The 18,779-nt window shown below is 31.5% G+C and overlaps 1 protein-coding gene across 25 annotated transcripts in view; it reads right to left on the reverse strand.

Moving 5' to 3' along the window:
• Positions 1–884: 884 nt before the first annotated feature.
• Positions 885–18,779, reverse strand: part of LOC139516286 (uncharacterized) — an 89,867-nt gene continuing 71,972 nt past the window's right edge. For 18 of the 25 annotated variants that reach the window (XM_071306312.1, XM_071306306.1, XM_071306313.1 and 15 more), the window contains 19 exons: positions 18,566–18,667; positions 17,988–18,059; positions 17,460–17,561; positions 16,883–16,954; positions 16,355–16,456; positions 15,788–15,859; positions 15,350–15,445; positions 15,029–15,100; positions 14,243–14,338; positions 13,892–13,963; positions 12,957–13,052; positions 11,649–11,753; positions 9,121–9,354; positions 7,013–7,045; positions 5,744–5,971; positions 4,890–4,916; positions 3,615–3,842; positions 1,969–2,254; positions 885–1,013 (listed from right to left, as the gene is read on the reverse strand). In XM_071306312.1, the coding sequence (XP_071162413.1) occupies positions 1,983–2,254; positions 3,615–3,842; positions 4,890–4,916; positions 5,744–5,971; positions 7,013–7,045; positions 9,121–9,354; positions 11,649–11,753; positions 12,957–13,052; positions 13,892–13,963; positions 14,243–14,338; positions 15,029–15,100; positions 15,350–15,445; positions 15,788–15,859; positions 16,355–16,456; positions 16,883–16,954; positions 17,460–17,561; positions 17,988–18,059; positions 18,566–18,667 (2,081 nt within the window). In that variant the 3' untranslated portion in view covers positions 885–1,013; positions 1,969–1,982. The remainder of the gene's footprint in view (positions 1,014–1,968; positions 2,255–3,614; positions 3,843–4,889; positions 4,917–5,743; positions 5,972–7,012; positions 7,046–9,120; positions 9,355–11,648; positions 11,754–12,956; positions 13,053–13,891; positions 13,964–14,242; positions 14,339–15,028; positions 15,101–15,349; positions 15,446–15,787; positions 15,860–16,354; positions 16,457–16,882; positions 16,955–17,459; positions 17,562–17,987; positions 18,060–18,565; positions 18,668–18,779) is intronic. The other 7 variants (XM_071306303.1, XM_071306302.1, XM_071306297.1 and 4 more) reach the window with 6 other exon arrangements.

Consider the following 18,779-nt stretch of genomic DNA (forward strand, 5'->3'; position numbering starts at 1 on the left):
AAGGTTCTGAATGAATTCTGCTTCATACGAGTACAAAAACAAATCGGCCAGTAGGGGTGCACAATTAGTACCCATTGGAATACCGACTGTCTGTTGAAAAAGAAATCCACCAAATCGAAATTCAGACCGTTTTATTGTTTTACATGTTGCCATAGATATAAGAAGATGTGGTATGAGTGCCAATGAGACAACTCTCTATCCAAATAACAATTTATAAAAGTAAACCATTATAGGTCAATGTACGGGCTTCAACACGGAGCCTTGGCTCACACCGAACAATAAGCTATAAATGGTACCAAAATTACTAGTGTAAAACCATTCAAACGGGAACACCAACGATCTATTCTATATAAATAAAATGCCATGCCTGTATATTTGTTTAGCTAACTATTAACAATGTTATTGCAACTGATCGGGCGGAGCTTACGTTTTAATTTGAATAAGGAGAGTCGATTTGAAGATGTGTGTGATAAGGATGATTGTCGTTATAGTTATTACTGATTGCTAATCACCCATCAGTGTCACCAAAGGAATTTACAAAACAATGACTGGACACTTCATTGATGAGTTTATCCTAAAACAACTTTCTATAGATGGACTGGTTTATTGTGAGCGAATCGGTTAAACTCCGCCCAGTCAAGTGAAATAAATCGAGTAATATAGGATATTGATTGCATATATTGTTGAAGACTTTACGTTGACCTTAAGTTCCTTGTATTCATGTAATTTAGCCATAATATGGTTAATAGTTGTCTCATCGGCAAATATGCCACATCTCCTTATCCATGTAACACTTTGGTCCAAATCTAAAAACTATACGCATGATTGTTCTTTAATCTTTCGAAGTTTTTTGTTATAATTGTAAGTGAGTGAATATAGAAAAATAATATCGCCAATTTAATTTTATTAGATGATAATTTATTTAATCTAAGCACACCATTATTGAGAGTGCACTCTGTCTATACTAAGCACAATGGCTCTAAATATTTTCAGTCCTCATAGTGATATGTAACCTACAAAGAAAAAAACACTTTCTAATTTAAAAAAAGAAAATATATAAAGCGGTTATTTTTTTTCTGTATTTATTGGATATAGTAATGTATTATACTAGTATTGCAATAAGTTTCATGTATGTATTGCTATGTCAAAAGTAAAATATCAAAAATTACCGAACTCCAAGGGAATTTCAAAACGGAAAGTTTTTTTTTTAACAATTGCAAAATCAAAAGCTTAAAATGAAAGTGTATTAATAATTTAGTACAGGCTTTTCCTTATTTAGAAAATGGTGGATTAAACCTGGTTTTATAGCTAGCTAAACCTCTTACTGGTATGACAGTTACATTGAATTTAATTATATTGACCAGAATGTGTGAGCAACAAACAAAGACATAAAAGGTAAATACGTAAAAAAATGCGATACAGCAGACAACATTGTGTACAATCTTTTTCACTATTAAACAATAGATAGTTCGAATGGTTCGTAAATAATTCAATAAAGTTTGTTTTACATCCAACTGCAAATGATACATGTCCATGCAAAACGATATCATGTGAAATCCGATAAAATATATTTTTGCTCGAACCCAATCTACTAAATCGTATGTAGTTTGCAATCCCGCAACGTAACGGAAAAGTCTCCAGGGAGATACATTAAAATTTATTGAGGTTTTTCTGTTATATACAGCATACGCATGTATGGACATTTAGCTCATCGAAAGAAGTAATACATTTTTGTAAAACAAAAACTGTTTAAAAATTCTAAAATTCTGAATTCTGTTTTTCATAAATCAACTGCTGTATTTTCTATATCTACTTAATATATGTCATGCATGATGTAGTTAGTACATTTCAATTTCAACTTTTATTGTTGTCTTTATTGCCGTAGATTTAAGTGCCATTTGTGTCCTTTTTGATATTATGCTCCCTTTTTTTCCCGAATAAATAGTCTTATTAAAATCTGATACATACTGTTTCATGTAGTCTTATTTGTTCACCACAGTGGCTTCAAAGCATTTGCAGACGTCATCTTCTATTTTTAGAGTTCCATCATTAAAGGTAAAAATAGCACATTCAGCCAGATTTCCTCCATTTGTAAGTACCATTTCCTGTGTTGATGTTTTGATGATTGCCTGTGAATTTGTCAGCTGCACGGTGTAAACACAGCTTGATCCTACTTTGGATTTATAAAAACATGAACCAGAGACTCTCACAGTAGCTTTACATTCTACAATCTCTTCTCTAACAGAACAAGCAGCTGTTGAATAAATATAAATGATTAAAACAACCATTAGCATAAAAAGGTATCACCTTGGTAAAACTATTTGTGTCATATAATATGTTTTAAAACTTGATTGTATATGGACCTGTTTTATTTTGAATACGTTTTTGGTATAGTAGTTTTTAAAAAGAAAAACACGAAAAGTTGCAGATACCTTCAAAGCGAAACATTAGTAATGTAATAATTGTGTTTTAGACAAATTAAACATTCTGTATTGAACTCTCCACTTGAGATACAAAAGTACAATGTATATGAATAGACTCATTATAGATACCAGGACTAAATTTAGTATATACGCCAGAAGCGCGTTTCGTCTACAAAAGACTCATCAGTGACGCTCGAATACAAAAAAGTATCTACTCAATATATGTCATGCATGAAATATTTTTCCAAATATTTTCAATTTATTCTAATGTTTTAATATAAAATTCGATAATGAAAAGAAAACGCTATGCATGCACATTATTAGTTATGGCTTTATTTGGTACTAAATAAGATTAGCATATACTTAGGCTAAATAACATATGATTTTTACTGTATGATAATAGCATCAATTTAATGTAAATTCCATATTTTTTAGAATTGGTGCTTAGCGGGCTGATATTAAAAGTTTATCCCATGCTTCGATTATTATCACATGCCATTCCGTAACGTTATCGCATGGCATTCCAGTGATACTCGGCAAATTCAGTAAAATACACCTTAATGCTACGTTTTCTATTAAAACATTACAAAGTAGTGTACAAAACAAATATTTGGATACTGGAAAGTATATTGTGTAAAATAATAAAAAAAACAACAAACAAATTATTAAATAAATGCATTTTTAAAAGTTTCAAACATAATTTAGAAAGTTACCTTAAAAAAACAGTGTTCATTGTGTATTTTAACCGGAGAACATTTGCCAGATTATATTTTTGTCAATACGTCCATATTAAAATATGTTTCTTCTCTGTTGAGGCATATGATAGAAATATATCATATTGAATGTACTAAAATTGGGGTCGGCGACATCCGTGAACTTTTCACTCTTTGAACATCTATTTAGGAACCACTTAAGAGGGGCAATAAATGAATGTTATTTTTCTCCATTGTTGAAGGATATGATAAAATATCGGTCAATATCAGTCCTCGAGCCATGCGGCTCTTGGGCCGATATTGAACCTAGGGCTGATAATACATGCGATATGAAAAATGCAATGTAATAATCTGTTAATATCGAGGATCATTTTGTCGTTTAATTCCCTAAAAAAAGTAAACAGAACAATATAATAATGATTCTGATATCACTAGATCTTTACACTTTGGAATGCAAGAATTCAAAATTAAAACCTACCACACATTGGTATCTGGCAATATTCCCAACGTTTCGTTGGATCATTTGTATAACACCATGGTTGTCCACTGTTGTCAGGATTTCTACAATAGTTATGTTCCTTTTTGAAGCTGATGCTAAATCGGTGTTTATGTGGATATTGTCGTTCCCAATACTGACAGGTACGTCCAGTTTTTGTCAAACTTATTCGACCTTTGTATTCTGTACCCTTTGTAGATTTTCGACATTCTGAAATATAAAAAAGAAGATGTGGTATGATTGCCAATGAGACAACTATCCACAAAAGACCAAAATGACACAGACATTAACAACTATAGGTCACCGTACGGCCTTCAACAATGAGCAAAGCCCATACCGCATAGTGAGCTATAAAAGGCCCCGATAAGACAATGTAAAACAATTCAAACGAGAAAACTAACGGCCTTATTTATGTAAAAAAATGAACGAAAAACAAATGTATGGAATGGTTAAGGCAGTAGAACAACAACATAGCAACTAAAGTTTAACGAACAACAAAGGTTGTCCTCGTCGTTTTCATTAATATCTTTTTGGGAACCGAAAATGGCATTACTCCTGGAATTATATTTCTAATGATATATGGGTCTTTCTTTGAATAAACATGCTGGTTTTACCAAGCATGTAGCATATGAGCAAACCGGGAGCTGGTGCATATGGACAGGTTAACTACTGTCTATAAATTTCAAATTACTGTGTTTTTTTTCATAATATAGATGAAAGAATATGTGATACAATTGCCAATAAGACAAATCTTTACCAGAGACCAAATGACTTAGACGTCAGCAATTTTAGGTCTTCGATAATTATCAACGCATATAACACACATCAAGCTATTAAAATATGGACTCGTTAATGACGATTGTAAGAAATGTTATAACTGGGTGGTTAACAAACACATCTTTTTGCAGGATAAATAAATTTTTAATTATTTTTTCAAACACTGGATTCCTTTTCTAGAAGATGTTTTAGACGGTCAACGAACTAAAGAAACTCTTGCGTATTTAAATGATCAAATAAAGTTTTTGGTGGGGATTGTGTTGCTTTGTCTGTAGTTTCCTTCGTCCTGTGTACTATTATATGTCTGTTTGTCTTTTTCTTCGTTAACCATGGCGATGTTAGTTTATTTTTTATCTATGAGTTTGACCGTCCCTTTTGTGTCTTTCGTCACTCTTCTTAATTGTTATTTTTTTTTAATTTTTTAATTTTCTTTTTACTTCCTTTGTATTTTCCCTCTCCTTTCTAAGAAAAAATACTCACCATCTACATCCTCTTGATCTTCGGGTGCTTTGAATAAAAAAATAAAAACTACACTGTATCTTTATTCTAATTTCAATTGATAATCCCAAGTATTTATTTAAACTATACATAAACAATAGACCTTTTGATAACATGTACATATGTTGGTAGTTTGTTGATCCTTTCCCTTGTATAAATAATCATACGTGGTAAAATATTGATATATTCAATAATCAACTCAAGTTTACTCACACATACATTGTAGCTTCAATGGACCTTTCATTTTTTAGGTTGATTAGTAACCAGAATTTGTATTAGGTTTTGGGTTTACATGTAAGACATCAACCTATCATTTCTGATGAGAAATTAATAATCAAAATACGCATCTTGTTCTGTGAAATGCTTAGTGTTTTATGTAATCATTATACAAATTGTGCATGGTTTGTGTTATACCTTAATTGTACAGGGTATGGGAACAAACAAGAAAAAGTTAGCGATTATGTCAACTCACCACATTTATGTATAGCACAATATTCTCTTTCAGTGTATGGATCCTCTGTATAACACCAAGGTCTCGAACTTCTATTTAGGAACCACTTAAGAGGGGCAATAAATGAATGTTATTTTTCTCCATTGTTGAAGGATATGATAAAATATCGGTCAATATCAGTCCTCGAGCCATGCGGCTCTTGGGTCGATATTGAACCTAGGGCTGATAATACATGCAATATGAAAAATGCAATGTAATAATCTGTTAATATCGAGGATCATTTTGTCGTTTAATTCCCTAAAAAAAGTAAACAGAACAATATAATGATTCTGATATCACTAGATCTTTACACTTTGGAATGCAAGAATTCAAAATTAAAACCTACCACACATTGGTATCTGGCAATATTCCCAACGTGTCGTTGGATCATTTGTATAACACCATGGTTGTCCACTGTTGTCAGGATTTCTACAATAGTTATGTTCCTTTTTGAAGCTGATGCTAAATCGGTGTTTATGTGGATATTGTCGTTCCCAATACTGACAGGTACGTCCAGTTTTTGTCAAACTTATTCGACCTTTGTATTCTGTACCCTTTGTAGATTTTCGACATTCTGAAATATAAAAAAGAAGATGTGGTATGATTGCCAATGAGACAACTATCCACAAAAGACCAAAATGACACAGACATTAACAACTATAGGTCACCGTACGGCCTTCAACAATGAGTAAAGCCCATACCGCATAGTGAGATATAAAAGGCCCTGATTAGACAATGTAAAACAATTCAAACGAGAAAACTAACGGCCTTATTTATGTAAAAAAAATGAACGAAAAACAAATGTATGGAATGGTTAAGGCAGTAGAACAACAACATAGCAAATAAAGTTTAACGAACAACAAAGGTTGTCCTCGTCGTTTTCATTAATATCTTTTTGGGAACCGAAAATGGCATTTTCCATCAAGAAAAAATGCATGTGTATATGGATATTGTTGGTCCCATCGTTGCCAATTCTTTCCAGTTTCGGTTTTACTACATTTTCCAACATAGTCCTCGCACTTTTCAGTATTGCGACATTCTAAAAGATCAAAATAGTTTGTAAACTATTTTTAATTTACAGAATCAGACGTCGAACCTGTATACCTTAATAAGTTATTGCAGTGTAGGTTGAACATTCACTATTGTTATTGATTTTACAGCCATACATTTCAAATAAGGATATCATTGCTTAAAATAAATTACATCATAATTATGGAGTCGCCATACATAAAGACGCCACAATAAAATTATGAGGTCAAGTTTAAGCTTATATTCACATTTTTTGAACTTATTATGATAAACATAATGCTTAGTTATGAAATCATACTTTTCATAATTTATAATGAAATTGTCTGGCCAAATTGCCCCAAATTTATTCCTTCTATATTGCTGTGTTCCTTTAACAGAAATAAGCACAAAATAAATTCATACAGGAACTTAAATTCTGGATGTCATAATTCATCTTGTGTAGACAAAATCATATCCAAAGTTTTTGCCGAACGTACGAGCCTATTAACTTGTCATGCACTGTAAATCATTTAGATATACAAACCTGGGGGAAACTTGCCTCTCATTTACATAACAAAAATAAATGTCAGAAAGCTGAAAAACTTACCTTCAGGAGGGGGAAGAATTGGAACACGATTCTCTGTAAAATTAGAAAAAACAACATGTCATACTTTCGTAACAACATGTGTAAAAATGCGTACATATGAGATGTCATACTTTCGTAACAACATGTGTAAAAATTCGAAATCCGGCAATTACTTATGATTAAATTACAAACAAATTAAAGTGTATTTAAATTTTGTTCAGAGTGAAATTATTAAGGTATTGATACACTTTCAAGAGAGAGATGTATTCGAAAGTTAAATGTTTGCAAATTTGCGAATAACCTTGATTGATTTTATTTTAAATGTACAACGTTTTAAGTAATTTTTAACTAAAGTTTTATGATATTTGCATACACTTGTAGATCTATGAAGTATTTACATATGAGATGTACGATTATAAGGGTTTTGGCATTTCTATTTGGGATTTTTACCCCGACGGAAAATCACACTTTTGACTTTTTTCAAGTATCTCACAGCAAATTGGGTACATTTGACATCGATATGAATATAAATATCATTAGCTCTAAGCTTGCATGAGATAATTAACAGTAACGCTGAAACTGATTAATATTGGTATGAAAAATCAAAGTACCGGTTTTTTTTTAAAACTTCATTTTCTTTTTAAATGTCTTTATCATATTTGATCTCAAGTTAACTTTAAAACATTATTCAAAACCTCTAGTTGTGACTGCAAAGTTATATTAATATTTTTTAGAGTTGCAACAAAGAGAACTCCATTAAATTGTACTTTCCATGAAGTTGGTTTATTACATGCCATAGATATATGAATCAAGAAGGAAGAATATCAGATTTTTCAATCTTCGATTCTCAAATAAAGACATACTTGGAGTTAAGCAAACTTTAATTTTTTCCCGGCAGTTCTCTTTAGTCCATATTTTCACTCCGTAGAAACCATAGGTAACACCAAATGTGCAAGACGGATTGTTCTTGCCACTTTTAAGTTCAATAGAATTAATTCTCTCAGCATTTGGAACAATACGTTCCGTTCTGTGTTCACGATCTGAATGACATGCCATTATTACCATATCACCACACGGTAGTTTAGGTGCACCAGTAATATATGCGAAAATCATATACTGTAGATTCATTGATTGTCGTGGGTATCATTTTCGTGGATTGAGGAAAATTTGCAGTTTCGTGGATATTTTATTTCGTGGCTTTGTTAACATACGCATACAAAGCCTTTAGAAAATTAGTAATTCGTTGAACATTTGAATTCGAGGTTTGGCGGTACCCACGAAACCCACGAAAATTGGTATCCAACGAATAGTAATGAATCCACCGTAAGTAAACTACAGAGGAATATGAAGGAGGGGCGAATTGTTATCATAGGTACCAGAATTATAATTTATTACGCTAGACGCGCGTTTCGAAATATACCAGAGGGACATTCAAACTCAAAGACCAAAAATAAACTGAAAACGGCATGCCTAGAAAGTAAAAAAAAACCCAAACAAACAGATAAACAATAGTACACAGGACATAACGGTCAAACGTGATTACTCTGAAATCCATCCGGTAATTCGATTGTAATTGTAAGTTTCATCTATATCAATATACAAATAGAGGTTGTGTATCAGCTTTTATCATGTTTACCAGCTATAGACGATTGGTACATCATACATGTTACATCCAATCTTATAGTTTACACATGTGTAATTCCGTTTCAATATTTTAATATCCAGGTTAATATAATAAAATGTTGTCTGCTTTCAATTTCGATTTCAAATAGTCACGTTTCGATGTGAGACTTTAATTCCTATATATGATGTCAAGAATTTTCCGATACGGTGTGTTTGAAACCGATGTCATATAAAGAACATAAAAAGGGAGAACACATGTCATAATTTTGTAAAATCGAATTAGGTATCAATCGTGACAGATTACCATTAAAAACCAAAGATGTTAGATACATAATGTAGATTAAAACCGAAAAATAAATACACTACAAGCACAAGAGAAAACACATATTAAGATCTGAGCCAGCCTTAGACAAGTGTGTTGAAATATTTTGTTATCCGAAAAAAGAGTAAAACATACGTACATAAAGACCGAAGATATTTATCTAGGACTATCTCAGACTACTTGCCACAAATAGGAATTCTACAAAATTCCCAACGTTTCCTGCTATCTGTTGTATAACACCATGGCCGTTGTTCGTTGTCCATATTCCTACAGTAGTTTTTAGCATCTCTAACATTTGATTTGCTGTGACGGTGCGGTGTTTGTTTATTCCATGCCTGACATGTTCTTCCTGATTCTGTCGTACTCATTCTACCATTGTAGTCTTTTCCCCTTGCATTTTTCAAACATTCTTTAACTTCTGAAATTGTATTTTAAACTAAACATTCTTTAATACTATAACTATTATTTGACTTAAACAGCTTCTAATGTACGCCACGTTCTAACAACACATCAGCTGAAAGGTAAGCCGATGAGGTTATGTGAATGCATATTTGGCCTATAAGAAAATGCAGGACGATGCGAAAATAGTTTAGTAAACAAGATAAACCAAAAAGACATACTATCAAAAGATGAAATGGAATATTCAATCCAAATAACAAATCCTTATCGTCATCCTAAAAGTGATACTGCCTTCTCAGTTTTATTTAACAACCCAATCGTACTAAAACCAATAAATAATTACCATTTCTATTATACATGTAAAACTCTAAATTAATTATTTCCTAGTGTTATGAATTTATAGTTGTTAGGCTTTTTGAACATTAAGTATCAATATATAAAATTCTAATACCGTATAGTAGCTGTTGTTAAAATGGTTATATATTTTGTATCTACATATCATAGTGCTGGACTGGTGATTTAGCCCAATGAAGATTACAACATACACATATTAATACGATATGAATATGAACACTGCTTTGTAATACACCGGCTCGATACATCGGATGTTAAAGTGCTAGTTTGCCAGGTAACATAATTGAGAAAGACATGGCAAACATAGTATTCAAAGAAACCGTCATCGTATCGAAAGAATAAGGGAGGAACAATTAAAGGAGAACATTTCCTATCAATAGAACAACAAATCAAAATCATAACAAGAATGTGTCCCCAGTACAACAATGCCCCACTCGTACTATCATTTTCTCTGTTCAGTGGACCGTAAAATTAGGATAAATATTCTAATTAGGCATAACAATTAATAAGATCGTATCATAATAAAATTACGAGGTCCAATTTGTCAGCCGTCATCACGTAAAAACGACAAATCAAAGAATTCAACTTTATATATAACTAATATAGTACTAAGGTGTAGATTAAAAATTACACCACTCCAGGTCCTTTTGTTTTCCACGTAATTAATATTGCCAATAATTAAGAAGTTCCGGGTCGAGTCCGATACCGATACCAATAGTATATTCACCTGTTTACTATTACCTTATCTGTATGTTCCGCATATGACAGGCGCACCAACAAACGGTGTATTCAGGATTCATATGCTATATACACGGGTCATAATCACAGGGTTGACACTACTAAATTGTCGAATTGTTACGTATTGTTGTATTTTAATCAGTAAGACTTTCTAGGATAACAATACGAATACTAAAAATCTGGACTAAAAATAAGGCGTATAGGTACAGTTTTCAATTTGTTAGCGGGCATGACGTAAAACAGCGAATCAAAGAATTCAACTTTATTTATAACTAATATAGGACAATGCTGTTGGTTAAAAAATACTCCATTCCAGGACCTTTTGTTTTCCAAATAATTAATATTACCAATAATTGATAAGTTCCAGTTCGACGGGTTCAAACAGAAAGATTTAAAAGCAAAGAAAACTGTGTATCTTATAATCGGCATGACTTTATCAGATGACAATACTAATACTTAAATAATGCTTGCGCATAGTTATATACTTTAATTCAGTCACGGACCCGCGATATCACGGGTGTGTTCTAGTGTGTACTAAGTTTCAAGTTGATTCGACTTCTACTTCATCAAAGACTACCTTGACCAAAAATTTAACCTGAAGCGGGCGGGCCATACGGACGGACGAACGAATGGACGCGCAGACCACAAAACATAACGCCCTTCTACTATCGTAAGGGGGGGGGGGGCATAAAAAAAAACTCACATGAATGTCAACATTACCAGCGCATTTGTATGCACTTGCCCTAAGTCAAGAGCTTGTTCACTTGTTGTCGTTTGTTGATAGGGTACATATGTGTTTCTCGTTTTTTGTCTTTATATATAGATAAGACCGTTGGTTTACCTGTTTGAATTGTTTCACACTAGTAGTATTAAGGCCCTTAATAGTTTGCTATTCGATGCGAGACCATGCTCCGCAATGAATGCCATACTTTAACATATAATTGTTTAGTTTTTACACATTGTGATTTGGATGGAGAGTTGTCACTCATACCATAGTTTTTTTTATTACAATTAGTATGGTCTCCAATATTCAATAATTTTCAATCTTCGAATTAATGACAAACTTCATCGATTCAAAATAATCTTTACATACCAAATATTATAAGAATAGGCTAGCTTGTTCTGCAGAGTTTTGTGGCATTCATTGCGATTTTATTTATTCTTTAATATAATTATCTGTGATAGTAATCGATTTTGACAACCTGACAATTAATATTTTACCTTCGCATAGTATTTTTGGGTGACCTGCATATCCCCTTTTACAACGACAATCTTTCCTCTTGACACAGACTGCGTTCACTCCGCAACTATCAGCATTACATCGTTCTAGATAAAAAAAAAAAAAAAAAGATATTTACATTATTCGCCTCTCTAAAAAAATCTTTTCTTGATTGACTTACGTGTTTGATCTTTAATCATTTGATTTTCAACAATATAGATATAGGTGAAACAGAAATACATAATTAGTAAAACAAAACGCGACTTGAGATAAAATAACAGAGACTATCGATGGAAAGTCAGGTTGAATGAGGTTTTATTTTGCGGCAGCCTCTCGTTTTTCAACGTGATCGGCGGTCTAATACATTCTGCTTTGTATATACATTTACTATTAAAATATCATAAGTATGAATATATTTTGCTGAGATTAAATTATAGAAAATGAAGTTAAACTGGAAATTGGAAATAATGCAATTCGCAACTAAGGAATATGGATATAGGCAATAATTTATCACCGTGATGTATTCATTAATTGCAATGGGCAAAATATATGTCTTACAGTATTCTTTAATGAGCAATACTGATTGCAAAAACAACATGGATACCTAACAACTACCGAAAACAAGACATTTAGATAAATAACAGATAATTTAAAGTCCTCTGATTCAGGTAAGGCACATATAGTGTGTGGCTTTCTCACACATTATTGTGAGCAAATGAAATGGCTTCTATATTTATTTCTTTAATACGGATTCAAATACCTACTCGTCATAGTTTGCTCCTAGTTTGGTATTAGTTCGATTATTATAAGGAACATTTATAAACTTTAAATGTTGTTTGGATTGCATCATGTCGTCAAATATTCAGCGTTAATATAATATTATTACACCTTAAGGATGAAGTGGTATTTCAAACACATCATAATAGTTATCAAAAGTACCAGGATTATAATTTCGTACGCCAGACGCTCGTTTCGTCTACATAAGACTCTTCAGGGACGCTCATATCAAAATAGTTATAAAGCCAAACAATACAAAGATCATAAAGGATCCAAAATTCCAAAAAATTGTGCCAAATACGGCTAAGGTAATCTATTCCAGGGACAAGAAAATCCTTAGTTTTTCAAAAAATTCAAAATTTTGTATCAGGAAATTTATAAAAATGATCACATAATTGATATTCATGTCAACACCGAAGTACTGACTACCGAGCTGGTAATACATACCCTCGAGGACGAAACGTCCACCAGCAGTGGCATCGACACAGTGGTGTAAATAGTTATCAAAAGTACCAGGATTTTAATGCACTTACTTTTACATGTTCCTAGTTTTGTCCTGAAGGAACCCTTTGTGCATCTGCATTTTCCATTGAAGCATCTTTCATTGATCCTACATTTTCGTTTACATCCTATAAAGAACACAAGACACATAGAAAAATATATAATTACCGTTTAGAGCTTTATGATATTTTTGACAACTGAATTAGGGACGTTCCGTTATAAAATTTCCTTTGAGTTCAGTATTTTGGTGATTTTACATGTTTGGTTGAGCATTCAACAAAACGTTGCATAATATCTTGATTTTATCATGATTAAATGCCATTATGTATTTTATATTGCATATTGAAGACTCTGTCTGTTATATATAAAGTGTAAATGAGTGATGATATTTTGTAGCATACAGTTTTTTTTTATATTATAACAACATTGGCAAAACAAATAATAAAAAACTCAGGCACACAATCTTTTTTTTTTCTAAGTCGCAGTCAAAAGCTCCAAAGACGAATGAATGACGTAAGGTACAAATAATATCCTAAGACGCTCCTGAAGGGTAAGCAGATCCTGCTTTACATTCGGCACCCGTCATGTGGCGCAAATGAATACAAGCCAGGAATAAGTCGAATACGGTAGATCTCCTTCGTGGAAAAGATATGTGAATGAATTAACGATTTTAGAACGTATCTGCTATCACCGGTGAATCAGGTTAAACGAATTGTGTAATGTCGTCCGTAAAATTAACGAAGGAAATGTTTTCACCTTACCAATTGGAACTGGTTTAATAGATTCCTTGTGAACAATAACGCTATATCAAGGAAATCTGTAGCCAAAATCGATTGCTTCCACAGTTGAAAAAAATCATTCTTGAACTTGATTTTGTCAAAATTATTTTGATTTTATGTCCAAGTTTTGATCGAAACCATCATTGTGTTTTTTAATGTCAATTCTAGAAGAAAACATATAAATTTACCTTTAGGTCTGCATTTTCCGAGGAAACTACAAACAAATCCTCTTTTACATTTTGGCGTACATTGAATCTTTGCTAAAAGTATCAATAATGTTCTTAAATATGAAGCAAAATATAACAACAGTAAAGCAGAAGATACTACATTAATAAAATACTTGGAAGAAACTAACATTTCCAAATATCTTTGGATATAATGCTTATATATTTTATATGATATTTTTGAACGTATTGGATTAAGGAAATGCGAATTGATATTTTTTTGACAATTAAATCAAGACAGCTTTTTGAATAATTTTGAGTTTGAAATATTAACATAATACAATGTAAACTTTTGTATATAGTTAAGACACTTACTCCTACATGCTCCTAATTTTGTCCTGTAAGAACCTTTTTTGCATCTACATTTTCCTCTAACACACCTTTCATTAATCCTACACTTTCGTTTACATCCTACAAAAATAATAATCACAGATCATATGAAATAACCGCTTATCTTCCTTGAAAATTGATTTGTATCTGAAAATCAGTTTTTTTTCACGAGACTTCATGTATTAGATATATATAGGAAGAATACGTTCCGATAACAGTTATTTACTTATATGTCATTTGGTCTCGGGTTAGGAAGTTGTCTCATAGCAATTTTACTACATCTTCCTATTTGTATAGTAGTTGGATTCGTTATTGCCTATGTAGCATGAATTTGAAAGAAATAGATTCGTTGCAAATTGGCAGTGACCATCTTAAATGACAAATGACGTACACTAAAGGACAAACAGATATGTTCTAAATTTTATTAATGTTACATGTATACCAAAATTTGTGTAAACATAATACAATAACGTACATCTTAGTCTGCTTGTCTATGAAAGGTTTACCATTGTTAGAAACGCGCGTCTGGCGTACAAAATTATAATCCTGGTACCTTTGATAACTAATTAAACACAATTCCGTATTTTGTTTTATGTATAGTACAGTTGATAAATTGGGATGAAGGCGATTATGCATTTTTAATAAAGGATAATTGGTACTAGTTTAAAAATGTATCTTTTAACACCAATTTGTCCAATTAATATCATAACTTTAACAATATAAATGAAATATTGTTTAATATGTTTTTTCAGTATCGAACGGAAAATATACCTTTTGGTCTACATTTTCCGAGGAAATTACAAACAAATCCCTTCTGACATTTTGGTTTGCATGGTGTCTTTGCTGAAAAATGTCAATTGTGTTTAAAAATATTTAAACAATATAGCATTTTTAGCTACAGGGAAATTATTTCTGATACTTATTAAACATTCATACACTTTTTGCTTTTTTTATATATCATGTCGCTATATTTTCACTGATCGAACGATTCTGAAGTATATGATTGAATAAAAGTACGCAGTTCTTTTGTTTTATCAAATAAACAATAATGATAATACATTGTAAAATTTGGTTTATGGTTAAGACCCTCACTTCTACATGTTCCTAGTTTTGTCCTGTAAGAACCTTTCTTGCATCTATATTTTCCTCTAACACACCTTTCATTGATTCTACACTTTCGTTTACATTCTACAAAAACAATAATCACAGAACATACGACATAACCTTTAAATAAAAGGTTGAGTAAAAGCCTATAGCTTTATTGTATTTGATGTATGATAACGTATACAAATCTGTAATCATATCAAGTGTATATAGAAATACTATATTTCGATAACAGCTAGTTACTTGTGTGTGATTTGGTGCCTTGATGTATGTGGTTGGTGGCGAAAATGCCCTTTGAATAAAGAATAATAACCAATGGTTTAGAAAATATGTTTCTTGAACAAAATTCTGTCAAATTTATACATTGTTGTATTAATAACTACTACAATTTAATTGTTGAAACAGTAGTGAACTTAGTCAATATACCTTTTCGTTTGCATTTCCCGCGGAAATTACAAACAAATCCTCTCTTACATTTTCGTTTGCATGGTGTCATTGCTAAAAAAATATTCATTGCGATTTTAGATATTCAAAAACCAAAAGAGAGAGACATACTTATATATAAAACTTGTAAACTATTTACGACGTTTCCAATTATATTTGGATTACATAGATATACAAAGATGACGTTTGAATGCCAATGAGACTACTTTCCATACAAATAACAATTTCGGAAAATGACCATTGTATGTCAACGTAAAGTCTTCAACACCTTTAACACACTGAACAGCAAGCTATAAAGGGCCCCGAAATATGATAAGGGATAAACCGAACAACATGCTTTAAAGTGTAAAATTATTCAAAGAAGAAAAACAACGGTCTCATATATATGTATATAAAAATAAGAATCTAGAAACACTCATAAACATGTCGTTATCATTTCCTTTGTAATTATATTATTCAAAATGAAAAATATTGGATTTGTTGGTCAAAATTTGTTCAACAACTAAATTTACATAACCTTTAGTCCTTTACTTGAGGTGAGAGACTTACTTTTACATGTTCCTAGCTTTGTCCTGAAGGAACCTTTCTTGCATCTGCATTTTCCTTTACGACACCTTTCATTGATTCTACACTTTCGTATACATGCTGTCACTGAAACAATGAATAGAGAATTTGAAATAACGGTTAATCTTCCTTAAAACGGTTCATATATGTGCCTGTAGATGTGATTTAATACTTTTAAAAGATTGTTTTCTTTGGTAACATGTTACTGGCATGAGTTTTAACTAACTGTTTACAAATTTTTCGCTGATAAATTTTGAAATTATACTAAAACTAATCTATAATCATATCAAGTGTATATAGAAATACTGTATTTCGATAACAGCTAGTTACTTGTATGTGATTTTGTCTCTTGATGTATGTGTTTGGTGGCGAAAATGCCCTTTGAATAAAGAATAATAACCAATGGTTTAGAAAATATGTTTCTTGAACAAAATTCTGTCAAATTTATACATTGTTGTATTAATAACTACTACAATTTAATTGTTGAAACAGTAGTGAACTTAGTCAATATACCTTTTCGTTTGCATTTTCCGCGGAAATTACAAACAAATCCTCTCTTACATTTTCGTTTGCATGGTGTCATTGCTAAAAAAATATTCATTGCGATTTTAGATATTCAAAAACACAGCAAAACCAAAAGAGAGAAAAATACTTATATATAATACTTGTAAATTATTTATGACGTTTCCAATTATATCTGGATTACATAGATATACAAAGATGACGTTTGAATGCCAATAAGACTACTTTCCATACAAATAACAATTTCGGAAAATGACCATTGTATGTCAACGTAAAGTCTTCAACACCTTTAACACACTGAACAGCAAGCTATACAGGGCCCCGAAATATGATAAGGGATAAACCGAACAACATGCTTTAAAGTGTAAAATTATTCAAAGAAGAAAAACAACGGTCTCATATATATGTATATAAAAATAAGAATCTAGAAACACTCATAAACATGTCGTTATCATTTCCTTTGTAATTATATTATTCAAAATGAAAAATATTGGATTTGTTGGTCAAAATTTGTTCAACAACTAAATTTACATAACCTTTAGTCCTTTACTTGAGGTGAGAGACTTACTTTTACATGTTCCTAGCTTTGTCCTGAAGGAACCTTTCTTGCATCTGCATTTTCCTTTACGACACCTTTCATTGATTCTACACTTTCGTTTACATGCTGTCACTGAAACAATGAATAGAGAATTTGAAATAACGGTTAATCTTCCTTAAAACGGTTCATATATGTGCCTGTAGATGTGATTTAATACTTTTAAAAGATTTTTTTCTTTGGTAACATGTTACTGGCATGATTTTTAACTAACTGTTTAAAAAATTTTCGTTGATAAATTTTGAAATTATACTAAAACTAATCTATAATCATATCAAGTGTATATAGAAATACTGTATTTCGATAACAGCTAGTTACTTGTATGTGATTTTGTCTCTTGATGTATGTGTTTGGTGGCGAAAATGCCCTTTGAATAAAGAATAATAACCAATGGTTTAGAAAATATGTTTCTTGAACAAAATTCTGTCAAATTTATACATTGTTGTATTAATAACTACTACAATTTAATTGTTGAAACAGTAGTGAACTTAGTCAATATACCTTTTCGTTTGCATTTTCCGCGGAAATTACAAACAAATCCTCTCTTACATTTTCGTGTGCATGGTGTCATTGCTAAAAAAAATATTCATTGCGATTTTAGATATTCAAAAACACAGCAAAACCAAAAGAGAGAAAAATACTTATATATAATACTTGTAAATTATTTACGACGTTTCCAATTATATTTGGATTACATAGATATACAAAGATGACGTTTGAATGCCAATGAGACTACTTTCCATACAAATAACAATTTCGGAAAATGACCATTGTATGTCAACGTAAAGTCTTCAACACCTTTAACACACTGAACAGCAAGCTATAAAGGGCCCCGAAATATGATAAGGGATAAACCGAACAACATGCTTTAAAGTGTAAAATTATTCAAAGAAGAAAAACAACGGTCTCATATATATGTATATAAAAATAAGAATCTAGAAACACTCATAAACATGTCGTTATCATTTCCTTTGTAATTATATTATTCAAAATGAAAAATATTGGATTTGTTGGTCAAAATTTGTTCAACAACTAAATTTACATAACCTTTAGTCCTTTACTTGAGGTGAGAGACTTACTTTTACATGTTCCTAGCTTTGTCCTGAAGGAACCTTTCTTGCATCTGCATTTTCCTTTACGACACCTTTCATTGATTCTACACTTTCGTTTACATGCTGTCACTGAAACAATGAATAGAGAATTTGAAATAACGGTTAATCTTCCTTAAAACGGTTCATATATGTGCCTGTAGATGTGATTTAATACTTTTAAAAGATTTTTTTCTTTGGTAAC

Source organism: Mytilus edulis, chromosome 3 (assembly GCF_963676685.1).
Source record: "Mytilus edulis chromosome 3, xbMytEdul2.2, whole genome shotgun sequence".
Lineage (NCBI taxonomy): Eukaryota > Metazoa > Mollusca > Bivalvia > Mytilida > Mytilidae > Mytilus > Mytilus edulis.